This window comes from Lissotriton helveticus, chromosome 3_1 (genome assembly GCF_964261635.1).
Source record: "Lissotriton helveticus chromosome 3_1, aLisHel1.1, whole genome shotgun sequence".
In the NCBI taxonomy this organism is placed as follows: Eukaryota; Metazoa; Chordata; class Amphibia; order Caudata; family Salamandridae; genus Lissotriton; species Lissotriton helveticus.
In genome coordinates this window covers 64,313,532-64,326,798 of record NC_136061.1, presented here as the reverse complement: position 1 = coordinate 64,326,798, position 13,267 = coordinate 64,313,532, and the positions used below count along the sequence as shown (strand labels likewise).

Below are 13,267 nucleotides of genomic sequence, written 5' to 3'. Positions count from 1 at the left end.
GTGTTTCTGGGTATCATCCTTCATCAGTAGAGATAAAAACTAAATTTTTCTGGGGTAGCCGAGCAAGATGCCACAATCCTTTCAGGTCTCTGTACCTCTCACAGGAGCACAGGCGCATCTCCAAAAGCTTGTCAGCTCAATGGCTCAAGGGAGCTTTTTCAAACAGAGGGGGGATGGGAGCACACTGCTTCAGAGAGAGGTACTGGGACCTGAGAGACTGTGGCAGCCTTCACAGCAACCCCAGATGAATTTCGTTTTTGATCTCTACTGAAGAAGGATAATATCCAGAAACACATGTGTCTAGAGATTTACAGCACTGACCTGCACCAACTTTGGTGAACCACTACAGCTAAAATGCAAGTAAGCAGTCACTGTGAACTGCATTTACCTTAATGCTGAGGGGCGAACTGTGCTGGGAGGTGAGGCAGTGTGCTCCCAGCCCCCTTCAGTTTGATCTACAGATACTGGCTGGAGTTTGGATTTCCATCTCATGACTCTGACTTTGGAAGTGACATGTGCCTTATTATGAGTGATTTGGAGGACGCTCCTGTGGTGGCCGGGCCATCCTATGGGGTTGCTGTGTCCCCCTGATCTTCAAGCCATTATCGCTGCAACTGTGGATGCTGCATTTCGTGCCCAAGAGGGGGCTCCTCTGGTTAAAGTTCATAAGATGAATCCTTTAGTCGAGGTGGGTGAGGATGGCATCAAGTGCTGCTTTGAACAGGGCACAGATCTGGCTGAAATTCTGCAACATGTTCAAGAGAATTTGGGCTTAGCAGCTGAGGATGGCTTTTTTTTTACAGTATCAGCGGACTGACCCAGACTCTTTGCCCTTGCATGCCTCCATTCGCCGTGTACTTACGAATGAATGGAAAGATGTTGAGAAGCTGTTGTTTCCACACTTCTTGCAGAAATGTTACCCTTTGGATCAATTTGGGGAGGACTTTCCATCCTCTGTGAAGATTGATAACATTATGGCTGGGTTATCCTCTCGAGGGGCTGTGGTGTCAGAGGATGCTTTGCCTTCTGATGCTGTGGACAAGAAGGTGGAGGGGGCAGTGAAACGTGTCTATACAGCTTGGAACTTTGCTGTACGTGTAAGTCTACTACACTTATGCCATTCTGTCCCTCCTGAAAGACGTCCATTTTTGGCCAAAAAGGTGCAGGAGGGTGCAGATTTTTCAACCTTGTTGGCTTTGATGGAACAGCAGGTGGGGCTCCTCTCAGATGTCACTATTGACAATTTCTGTGCATCTACAGCAGGTTCTAGTGCTGCTGTTGCGGCCCTTCACAACATTTGGATTCTTTTCTCGAAGGGCAATGCTGTTCAGAAGCAGTCCTTTTGAAACTGCCTTTTACAAGTTCCAAGGTTTTTGGCAGAGACTTGAAAGAAATGATTAAGGAATCTGCAGAGGATAGGAAACTGGTTACTCGTGTATGTCCAGTCACCAAGGGCAGAGGTTTTGCACACAGAAGGACTTTTACCTCTGGGGTAAAGCTCTGCAAAACCAGCCTTTTCGTGGCTGCCAAATCCAGGTACTCTGCTGCTGCATCCTCTCTCCCCTCTCCTAAAGCGTGACTGCTCCAGGTTCCTTCCAGTGGGAGGTCGTCTTCATTACATTTCGCACGTAACCTGGGCTTCATTCTAGACTCCTCACTCTCGATGACCAGACAAGTCAACGCCGTCTCATCCTCCTGCTTCAACGTACTTCGTATGCTCAAAAAAATCTTCCGTTGGATCCCCTCCGAGACAAGAAAAACTGTCACCCACGCTCTGGTCACGAGTCGACTGGACTACGGAAACTCCCTATACGCCGGAATCACAGCCAAATTACAGAAAAAACTCCAACGCATCCAAAACGCATCAGTGAGACTCATTTTGGACATCCCTCGCCAAGATCACATTACCGGCTACCTGAAAGACCTCCACTGGCTCCCCGTCAACAAGAGAATTACGTTCCGTCTCCTCACCCACGCACACAAGGCCCTCTACAAACTAGGACCCGAATGCCTCCACACCCGACTGTCCCTCTACACTCCCTCCCGCCATCTAAGGTCCGCCAATCAAGCCCTCGCCGCAGTACCGCGTATCCAAAGATCCACCATGGGAGGCAGATCCTTCTCCTACTTGGCGGCCAAGACCTGGAACTCACTCCCCACTCACCTCCGCCTTACACAGAACCACATCTCCTTCAGAAAAGAACTTAAAACATGGCTATTCGATAAATAATTAACCCCCCCCCCAAGCGTCTTGAGACCCTCTGGGTGAGTAGTGCGCTATATAAATGCTTGAACTTGAACTTGAACTTGAACTGGGACTTGTGTCATTTCAAATGCGAGGGCCATCCAAGTGGTGTCAGAAGGATACAGAGTAAATTTCAGCGACACTCCTCCTTGCCATTCTTTCGAGTCTCCTCCTCACTCCCCGGGGAAGTTGGCTGCTCTACTACAGGGGATTCAGTTGCTGCTCCAGAAGGCTGCCATCATTCCAGTTCCTCCTGTGAAGATTTTCCATGGTTATCATTCCCTGCTTTTCCTGGTGCAGAAGGCGTCAGGGGAGTTCCACACTGTGCTGGACCTATAGGGGGTCAATCAGTATATCTCTCGTGTATCCTTCAAGGTAGTGTATCTCCTGCTAATTCTGCCTCTCTTGATGAATGGCGAGTTCTTGACTTCCATCGATCTCATCGATGCCTTCCTCCGTGTCCCAGTGCGTCCATCTCAGCAAAAGTTCCTCCAGACCTCTGTTCAGGGCAACCACTACCAGTTCCGGGCCCTGCCCTTCAGGCTGGCATCGACACTGAGGGTGTTCGCCAAGCTTTTAGCACCATTGGTGGGCATTTTACATTGAGAAGGTATCCAGCTTTTCCTGTATTTGGATGACCGGATGATTGCCTCTTGTTCTTTTTCCGAGGCTCAGATGGAGGTTCTCAAGGTGACCTCACTGTTGCAGGACTACGGCTTCTTAATCAACCGGAAGAAGTCCCAGGTCCAACCAGCCCAAGATCTCCTCTTCATCGGGGCGCACTTCAGGATGGACATGGGGAGGTCTTGGTGTGGAAAAGAGCTGTGTTCGTGTCCGCTCCCTTTGTCCTCTCTCCTTCTTCTCCCACCGGCATCTGCAAGGACATGGCTTCGCAGTCAGGGGGAGATGTCCTCTACAATTTATTTATTTATTTATTTATATAGCGCACTATGACCCGAAGGCGTCTAGGCACTGACCGAGAAAAACGAGTCACCAGCTTCGACCCTCAATTCAATACAAAATAGGGCATGCAGCACTGGCACTGGTTCCTTGGGGGAGGGTGCATCTGTATCCCCTTGTTCACCATCTCCTGAAGGATTGGAACCCATTGCATTGGGTGAGCGACACACGAGTTCTGGTGACTCCTCTGATCCATTGGGATCTCCAGTGGTGACTGGACCCTGTTCATCCGAGCAAGGGGTTTTCTTTGGTTCCTCTTCCTGTCCTGGTTCTCATGGCTGATGCCAGTGGAAGTGGCTGGGGTGCTACTCAGGGCATTCCATGGCTCAGGTGAGCTGGAATCAGAAGGAGGCTCTTAAGTCTTTGAATTGGTAGGAGCTGGCGGCTGTCTGGAAGTCCTTTTTGTTTTTCCACCCCCTGTTGTTTTGCCCTTCCGTGTGTGTGCAGACAGACAATTAAATAGTCTGCTTATATTTGAACTGGCAAGGTAGCATGTGTCCCTCTCTGTTTCTCCTTTCCAGGAAGATTTGCCTTTAGGGTGAATCCCGTCTCGTCGGCAGTCTATCTTCTGGGGAGGGAGAATGAGACTGCCGATGCTCTGAATCGGAGGTTTCCGTCCTCTGTAATGGTGTGTATGGATCTGGGCATCTATCAGTCCATTCTTTGTCAGTTTGGTCACCCTTGGATGGATTTCTATGCCGCCAAAGAGAATGACCTTCTTCCCCGCCTCTGTTGTCTGGTTCCATCCTTAAGAGTTTGGCCAGTGGATGCTCCAGCTGTTCCCTGGCCCAGGAGTCTCCATTATTGATTTCCGCTCATCTCTCTTCTCCCACGGGTGGTTCAAAATGTAGTACAGGGCTAGGCGGTGAGTCTGCTGATTACCTCGGCTTGGTCGGGGTGCCCTTGGTTACCATGTCATCTCCATCTGTCTGTCAGGCTCCATTGGTTGTTGCCAATCTATCCATTCCTGCTGCTTCAGCCGCTTCTTCCACTTGGACACTCTTCGCAGGTGGAGGCTTGCGATCTGGCACCTGAAAAGCAGTCCCTCTTAGAACAGGGGTGTTCTTTGGATGCTGCTGCACTAATACAGCAGTCCCGGCAGCTGTTTATGGCCGTCATTGACTGAATTGTTCGGTCTGGTGTCAGAATAAGGCTGGTGGCTGACTCTACCCTTTGTAGTCAGTGGGCGGCTGTTCAAGCTTTTCGAGTTTGAGTTCCTTTCAGCCAAGGTTAATTTCCTGTTTGCCATTTCCTTTTGGAACTGCGTTGGTGAGATAGGGGACTCCAGACAAGCTGGGTCTTCGTACCAGTCGAGCCTTTCTCCCTAAGGTGGTGTCTTTTTATTTGGATTCTCTTATTGTTTTGCCTACATTTTGTCCGTCTCATGGGTCGGGCGAAGTGGTGCGTTTGAATTCCCTGGATGTAAGAGTTCAGAGTTCAGAAGGCTCCTGAGGCGAAAAGCCGGGAGAAGTCATTTTGGTGTTTCTTTTTAAAACGTGTGGTGTAATACTGTGTTTTTTAACTATTACCTGCCATTCTCCCATGCTGCTTTCTTCGTGAAGCAGATCTAAGCGCTCACGAGCAATCTATCTTCACTTGCTGCCACTGCGAGGGGTTGATTGCGGCCACGCCCACCACCCTTAGGCCACGCCCCCCATCTCTCACAATATAAACATGTGCGTACCCCGGAAGCGCAGCGGACGGGCGCAGCGGGCGCGCCTAATGCAAGCCCGTCTGCGCCCGTACGCGACCGGATTGCGACCGCGGCCGGTCATGCTGCCCGGAAGGTAGGGGGGGGCCGGATTACTTGGCTACCCTCAGACCTGTGGGCGCTTAACACGGTTGTAGGCTGCAAGGATCACATGATGATGCTGGGGTCTAGGTCTTCACCGAAGACTTGTGAGCGATGGGGGTTCTCACTAGGGGCCTATGGCATGGTGGCCGATGAGATACCTGGAAAAACAGCAGTGCTTAGGACAGTGTGTTTTAAAGCAGCCCTTCTAAACTGCAGATCACTGCCTAGGCACGCGGACGACATCTGGTCGCTCCTAGAGGATCATGAGTGGGACGCTCTGTTCCTAACAGAGACCTGGCTTCGGGAGGATAACATGACGGCTATTGCATTAGCTGTCCCTAAGGGGTACAAAATGTGTTTTGCTAATCGAGGGGAGGGCAAGATAGGGGGAGGTGTAGCGGTGATAGTTAAGCCAGCTTTCACGCTTACCTCATCAACCCCTTTCCAGATAGCAGGAGCGGAAGGAATACATTTTGGTATCCAGCTGGGTCCTCAGGTCACACTGGCTGGGCTACTAGTTTATCGCCCTCCAGGAGGCTCCACTGCCTGCTTGGAATCATTACTGGATACGGTTGTGCAGAGCTCACTCTTACACCCCCACTTCCTTCTACTAGGGGACTTTAATGTTCACGTGGATAAGGATAGTTGCCCTCTAGCGGAAACATTACTGTCCACACTGCTGACTGCTAGTCTGACGCTGTGTAATGAGGGCCCCACCCATAGAGCAGGCCACACGCTAGATCTAATCATCAGCAATGGGGACATTGTAAAAGCAAAACCGGCTATGCCACTGACTTGGTCAGATAATTTTCTTGTGCCTTTCTCGGTGGAAATAGATACGCCCAGGCCAGCTAGATCCAAATGCACCTATATTAAAAGGCATTGGAGTAAGCTAACTCCTTCAGCCATGGGCCCGGTTCTGGAACTGAATAAACCTGTGTTAACTACGGATAGTAATACTAACGCGCAACTATTTAACAACTGGATTAAGAGCATGATGGACTCAGTAGCTCCCGCTAAACGCGTAATTTCACATAGGGAGTCTCCATCGGCCCCCTGGTTCTCGAATGATCTCAGAGCTGAAAAGAAGGCATGCAAAAAACTAGAGAGGTCATGGAGAGTAAGATATGGAGACGTAGAAAGGGATCTGTATAAGGCTGCACTAAAAAATTTGCAGAAGGCAGTGAGAAAGGCCAAGAAAGCCTTCTTCGCGACCAGTATCCGAGAAGCAGAGCACTCAAGCAAGGAAGTCTTTAAAGTGGTGCAGTCTTTTTTTAAACCCACTTGTATAGAAAGAGAGGTTCCCCCATCCATCTCACTGTGTTCCAGCATCTCGGAGTTCTTTGAGTGCAAGATACAAAAAGTGTACGACTCCTTCGGCCCGGAGGTTAGGACGGAGAGATCGGACATTGTAGTAAAAATAGGGCCAGCAGTAGTATTTGAGCAGTTCCATCTGATAGACCTGGATTCAGTCATTAAGGAGCTCCAAAAATGTAAATCGGGGTCTCCTGATGATCCCTGCCCGCCAAAACTCTGGAAATCTATCACTGATTTCGTGGCTCCCACTCTTCAGTCTATTTGGAATGGGTCCATTACCTCGGGATCATTCCCGGACGTATGGAAGCATGCCACTCTCCTTCCAATGAAAAAAAAAGCAAATGGAGATCCGCTGGATTTGAGCAACCTGCGGCCAATCTCTCTCCTAGCAGCCCCCGGGAAAATGTTGGAGAAGTTAATACAGCGTCAGCTGAATAAGTTCATAGAAGACAATGATGTCCTACATGAGACTCAATCGGGCTTTAGACCGGGCTACAGCACGGAGACTGCACTGATTGAAGTAGCAGAATAAGTGAGGTGGTCGATGGATGCCGAGGAATCAGCTATGTTGGTTCTCCTGGATCTATCGGCCGCCTTTGATACGGTGGATCATGTTAGGCTCATACAACGGCTGGCTGAGATAGGGCTAAAAGATCAAGCATTGAGCTGGATTCAGTCGTACCTATCACTGAGAACACAGAAGGTGGCATTAGATCAGATTGTCTCAAAACCCTCCAAGTTAAAATGTGGTGTTCCCCAGGGGTCGGCATTAAGCCCGCTACTTTTTAATGTTTATTTGGCTCCTCTGTTCACACTTATTTCAAACTGGGGGGTCAAAGCAATCTCGTATGCTGATGACACCCAGTTGGTGTTCCCATACTCGGAGGTGTCGGAAGAGGCTTTTGCTACTTTTAAGGGATGCCTCCGAGATGTGGCCAGATGGATGAACGCCAATAAACTTAAATTGAATACTGAGAAGACTGAGGTTATCTTCTTTGGCAAGGGGTTGCCCCCCCTGCAGAACTATGGTGGCCGGTGGAAATGGGAACACCTCCGTCACCGAGCCAGAGTGCAAAAAATTTGGGAGTCCGCTGGGATAGCAGTCTCTCCTTCGCTTCCCATATTCAGCAGGTTGCTGGTTGTTGTCTAACCAAGCTGAGAAACCTACGCAAGATCTTGAGACTTCTGCCAGTAGAGTGCTGCAAAATGGTGGTCCATGCTACAATAACATCGAGGCTGGACTACGCTAACGGACTCTATCTGGGCCTTCCCCGTTATCTAATCCAGCGCCTTCAGACGGTGCAGAATGCAGCTGCGAGACTGCTGAGGTGTATTCCTTTCAAACACTCTGTCTCTCCGCACCTGCGGGCGATGCACTGGCTCCCAGTGGCCAGCCGGGTTAAGTTCAAAACCCTGACGCTGGCCTTTAGGTCCCTGTTTGGCACCTGCCCTAACTTTCTGAAAGTCAGACTCCCCAGATATCACCAATCTCGGTCCCTTCGCTCCAACGGGCAGGTGAAGATTGTGGTCCCTCGAGTGCGAAGGGCACGGCTGGGCGGAAGAACGTTCTCGGCCAATGTGGCGGGGCTATGGAACTCTCTCCCTCCCGCTCTCCAACAGGCCCCTTCTGAAGCCTGTTTTAAACGACTGCTAAAAACCTGGCTTTTCACTTCACAACGCTAAGTTCTGCCACACAACTTTCTGGCCTTTCTGTTCTTACAGCGCCGGGATACCTCCTTGTGAGGCAGCTGTTCGCGCTCTATAAAACTCTTTATTATTATTATTATTATGTATATTGTACTCTTTCTATCAGTTTTCAAAGTCTACTGTGTTCTGCAATTAAGATTATTTGTTTGTCTCCCATGGTCTGCGGAGAGGCTGGGGGCTTTCAAGCCACCTCTCTCTACCTTTCTCCTGTTGGATTAAGTTGGGCATTTCTCATTTCTACTACAAGGCCAGGCAACTTGTACTGTTGTCTTTCCTGGGGGGTCTACTAGGGGTGTTTCTACCTCCTGGGCAGCTTTTAAAGGGGCTTCACGTTCATGACCCATTACCCTTTGCAATTGGGTGGAGATGAATCCTCTGGTTTTTGTATGGCTGACTTGAGTTCTGTGGGTTCTCCTGCAGTGTAATATTTTGGGTCATTTGAGTCATTTATTTCATTAAATTCACCTGTTTTGTTTACTCATGGTGTGGTTTGCTTCGAAATCAGAGTTTGGTTAGGGTATGTACTCATACCCTAAGGACTGTGCGAGGAAGACGGATGACAGGTAATGCCCTGTTACTTACCAGTAATTTTCATTACTACAAGTCCACGTCTTCCTCGTCACAGTCCTAAGTTCTCACCCACCTCTCCCTCTTGTTTCACTGATTTCTGTCTATGTTTGATATATTCAGGAAGTCCTTCCCAGGAAGTGACGTGTTTGTACCAATGGGTATGGAGGCCATCTTGGATTGGGAAGGAAAAGTCAAGTTTGGTCATTAGTTTCTGCATGAAAGGATATAAACTCATACAAAAGGACTGTGACGAGGAAGACATGGACTCAAAGTAATGAAAATTACCAGTAAGTAACTGGGTATCAGGGGAGCACATCCCTTAATGCAATGTAACTGTTCACGCAGTAAATAATCCTGTCCATGTGCAGTAATTAAGCCTCAGTCTTCAGGGGGTGGCCCTATGCTCTCTACTATCTCTGCTTATTTTCATTATTTCTAATCTAATGTATCCTTCTGCTTAGTTGCCAATTTATTTGTGCATTTATGTGTCCTGTTTAAGGTCGGTGGGGGGGGGGGGTAGCATAAAGTGCCAAGTTACAAAAAAAACACCAAAAATTGCTTTTTTGAGTCTATGGATGTTCTTCAGTTGTTAAAATGTTATTTGCTTGGAACACTGAAAATCCTTTATAGTCCTTAAATGTATGTGCACAAATCGTCCTGCCATTTCTCAGGAAACAGCTCAGCTCTTTTGTTGGATATTCATTTCGAAATTTCAATCCAGATTCTTTTGGCCTCAGGTGATCCTCTAGGGTAGATAAGAGGCTGCTTGAAGTATGAGGGATTCCTGCTCTGCAACCTCACCACTAGGAGGCGCTCTTATGGAGAAACCTTGTACTCTTCTCGTGATGTTGGGGGAGTGGTGGAGGGGGACGTAAACAAAAGCCTAGTGTTCAATACCCGCTGTGACTTTCTTTTTCAGAGCATGCAAATGGTTCCTGTGCCCGAGAAATCCTACGGTAACTTCTTCGAGGGGGACTGCTATGTCGCCTTAGTGGTAAGTCCTGCACGCAATGAACTATTCATCAATTAGTATCGGGCTTGGTAGTGGTAATAATATTAATAATAATAATAATAATAATAATAATATTAATTATAATAATTCTGATTTGTAAAGCATGAACATATCACCCTTACGGGTCTCAAGGCGCTGGGGGGCGTCGGGGAGATCAAGTGAGCTATTGCCCAGAGTCACATGATGCTGAGATGAGCCGCCACCGGTGCCGGGAATTGAACCGTGAGCACTTCGCTCTGGAGTCAGCCACGCTTTTTGTTTTTTGTTTTTCTTGTTGTGGCATATCATAGCAATAATAAAAAAAATCTCACCAGTTTCTCAAGACCCACACTGTTGATTTGCCAATGCTAGTTTTTCATGTATTCACAGTAATTACATATTGCAAAACGTTTTTAAAATGTGTATTTTCCATTTGTATCACTTTAGGATGCATTCTAAGTAGCGCTGCACGGCTGAATGCATTTGTTTTAAAAATGGAAAGTGTGATGTCCCACTGTGGGCTGAGGAGAGTTCATGTGCTCCTCCAGCACTGTTCACCTTCTGGTCTTGAAACTGCTTTTGTCCCCTCTGAAGACAGGCGTCAAAATGCCAGCGTTAGGAGCCACAGAGGTCGCACATGCGGCTTCTGCGGCTCCTCCATTATGCATGTTTTGCAGACATTCACAGGAAGATCTATCCTGGTATTGCGTTGCCCCTGCGTCGCGCATTGCGTTGCAAGCGCAACGCAATCCCTAAGCTATATTTACCAAGCATTGTAAGGCCATCCTGCCTGGTAAATCTGAGTAACATAAGGCAGCACGGGTGGCTACCTTGCATTACTCTGCCCTGAGAAAGCATTCCATGGGTGGAGCGTGGTGGAGCGTGGGTGGAGCGTGGGTGGAGCATGGGTGGAGCGTGGGTGGAGCATGGGTGGAGCATGGGTGGAGCGCGGGTGGAGCATGGGTGGAGCATAGGTGGAGCGTGGGTGGAGCATGGGTGGAGCGCGGGTGGAGCGTGGGTGGAGCATGGGTGGAGCGTGGGTGGAGCATGGGTGGAGCGTGGGTGGAGCATGGGTGGAGCATGGGTGGAGCGCGGGTGGAGCATGGGTGGAGCATAGGTGGAGCGTGGGTGGAGCATGGGTGGAGCGCGGGTGGAGCGTGGGTGGAGCATGGGTGGAGCGCGGGTGGAGCGTGGGTGGAGCATGGATGGAGCGTGGGTGGAGCGGGGTGGAGCGTGGGTGGAGCGTGGGTGGAGCGTGGGTGGAGCGTGGGTGAAGCATGGGTGGAGCGTGGGTGGAGCGTGGGTGGAGCGTGGGTGGAGCGTGGGTGAAGCATGGGTGGAGCGTGGGTGGAGCGTGGGTGAAGCATGGGTGGAGCGTGGGTGTTCTCATGCTCCACCCATGGATCTTGGTGTATTTCCAGATTGACCAATACTGGTAGACCTGGGTTGCATTAAATTGCTACGCCTTCCCAGGGGAGGGACCACAAGAAGGAATAGCTTTATTTCTCCTGGTTGTTTCCTCTGTCTTAAGTGTGCTGTAGTTGTTTTTGTGCAGAAAGGTGTTCTTTATGGCAAAACAATCTTGCCCGAAACACAGACACCGTTTCACTCTGGTGCTAGGGTGTCTGTGTTGGCGCTTGGCAGCCAGTAGTGTGTCAGCACAGGGAAGAGCACAAATGTTTCTCCTCATTGTTTCCTCTTTCTAAGTGTGCTGTAGTTGTTTTTGTGCAGCAGTGTGTCCCTTATGGCACAAAACAATCTTGCCCGAAACACAGACACCGTTTCACTCTGGTGCAAGGGTGTCTGTGTTGGCGCTTGGCAGCCATTAGTGTGCCAGCACAGGGAGAGAGCACACATGTTTATCCTCATTGTTTCCTCTTTCTAAGTGTGCTGCAGTTGTTTTTGTGCAGCAAGGTGTCCCTTACTGCACAAAAACAATCCTGGTTGCAAGGCATACACCTTTGCACTTGCACCAAAGTGCAAGGGTGTCTGTATTGTGCTGGGCTGCTACTAATGTGCCAGACCAGGGAGAGAGCAGAATGGTGCCATATTTTGATAGATATGGCACATTCAGGCAGCAAGTTGCTTCACTGCGTTGCCTTGCTGTGTTGCCTTGCTGCGTTGCCTTGCTGTGTTGCGTTGCGTGAAAGAATGATAAATCTGGCTCTCAATCTTCAGCGCTTCGTACAGTTTAAAATCTGTTGAATTTCACGGATCCCCAAGAGGGATCTTGTTCCAGTTTTGAACGCTTGAACTAAAAACGACTCATGCTCTTTTTCAGACTCACAAAACTGGCAACAACTTCACATACGACATCCACTACTGGATTGGCAATGAGTCGTCAACGGACGAGCAGGGGGCAGCCGCCATCTACACCACCCAGATGGACGAGCACTTGGGGGGCGCCGCCGTGCAGCATCGCGAGTGCCAGGGCCACGAGAGCGAGACGTTCCGCGGATACTTCAAGCAGGGCGTCGTGTGCGTATCCACTGCGGCATGGGCACATCCAGCGCGTTCATACCTCTGCCTTTATTTCTGTCTGTTTGTTTTTTAATTTCATCCTCTTTGTAAATATTCAAAATGTACCTGCTTTATCAATGTCTTGTTCCATCATTGCTTTTTCATTCATTGCATTATGCTGCCTACTTAATGAAAGCGAATAATTAATTTATATAAAGAAAAAGAACAAAAATAAGTGCCAGTACCCAAAGATTTTCTTAGGAGGCCTCTGCTGTCCACATCACCCTTTAATTTAATTAATCTTAACCTAACCTTAATTGTACCCCGAGCCCTTAATCAAATAAAATTATATTTATATACGACCGTAAAAATTATGCTTATCCTCACCCTAGTCTTAAATTAGATACAATATTATTTCAATTAAATTAAATAAAGGGCACATTTAACCTAACACCAACACGATCTTTCAATTATTTGAAATGTAAAAGTGATTCTACTCTAACTCCATCGAAGTCTGTTCAAAACTTATTTTTTATTTAATTAAAAAAAGTACCTTAACCTAACCGTAAAGTCAATTTGGCTATATAACATACAAGAATTTAAATGTGATATAATTTCATGCTAATCCTTTGCCTACATCACCTTATATTTAAATGACATGCCTTTTAACTTCCCTTATTTGATGTAGCGGCATCCTCCGAAGTGATAACAACGATGTACTGTCTCCGATGCAATGGTACCTCAATGTAGTGGATTTGCTATAGGGTGGATGCAGCTCTACTGCTTCCCATATCAACCCTATTGCAATGTGCAGCACCGCGCTGAGGCCCTGCTAGATTTAGATCACACTTTAGGAATAATGACCCATACATTAGATTTTGCTTTATATTTGTGCAGAGACAGACCAATTCTGAGTTGTTCATGTCTCGTGTGAGTAGTTTGCCCAGTGCTCTTTTTCCTTTCCTTGTTGGTAATTGTTGTTCATTATTTAGAATAAAAGCAAACTACAAGTACCAGCATTCACTGAAAAAACACAGCCTCATGGGTTGGTTGCCTGCCTTAGATTACCTTGGATGGGATTCTAGACCTATGTCTTTCAATGCGAGCGTGAGCCGAGCCGCGGGAACCATGCAGGACTGGTTTGGGCCACCTTGGCTTAGATCAGACACTGGGAGGCAAGTCAGGAGCCCTCCCTGCTATGGGATGTGTCTGGCCTTGGTGG

The 13,267-nt window shown here is 48.4% G+C and overlaps 1 protein-coding gene across 2 annotated transcripts in view; it reads left to right on the top strand.

Moving 5' to 3' along the window:
* Window positions 1-13,267, top strand: part of VIL1 (villin 1) — a 184,702-nt gene that overhangs the window by 37,752 nt on the left and 133,683 nt on the right. For both annotated transcript variants that reach the window (XM_078679240.1, XM_078679239.1), the window contains exons 3-4: window positions 9,514-9,588; window positions 11,867-12,063. In XM_078679240.1, the coding sequence (XP_078535366.1) occupies window positions 9,514-9,588; window positions 11,867-12,063 (272 nt within the window). The remainder of the gene's footprint in view (window positions 1-9,513; window positions 9,589-11,866; window positions 12,064-13,267) is intronic.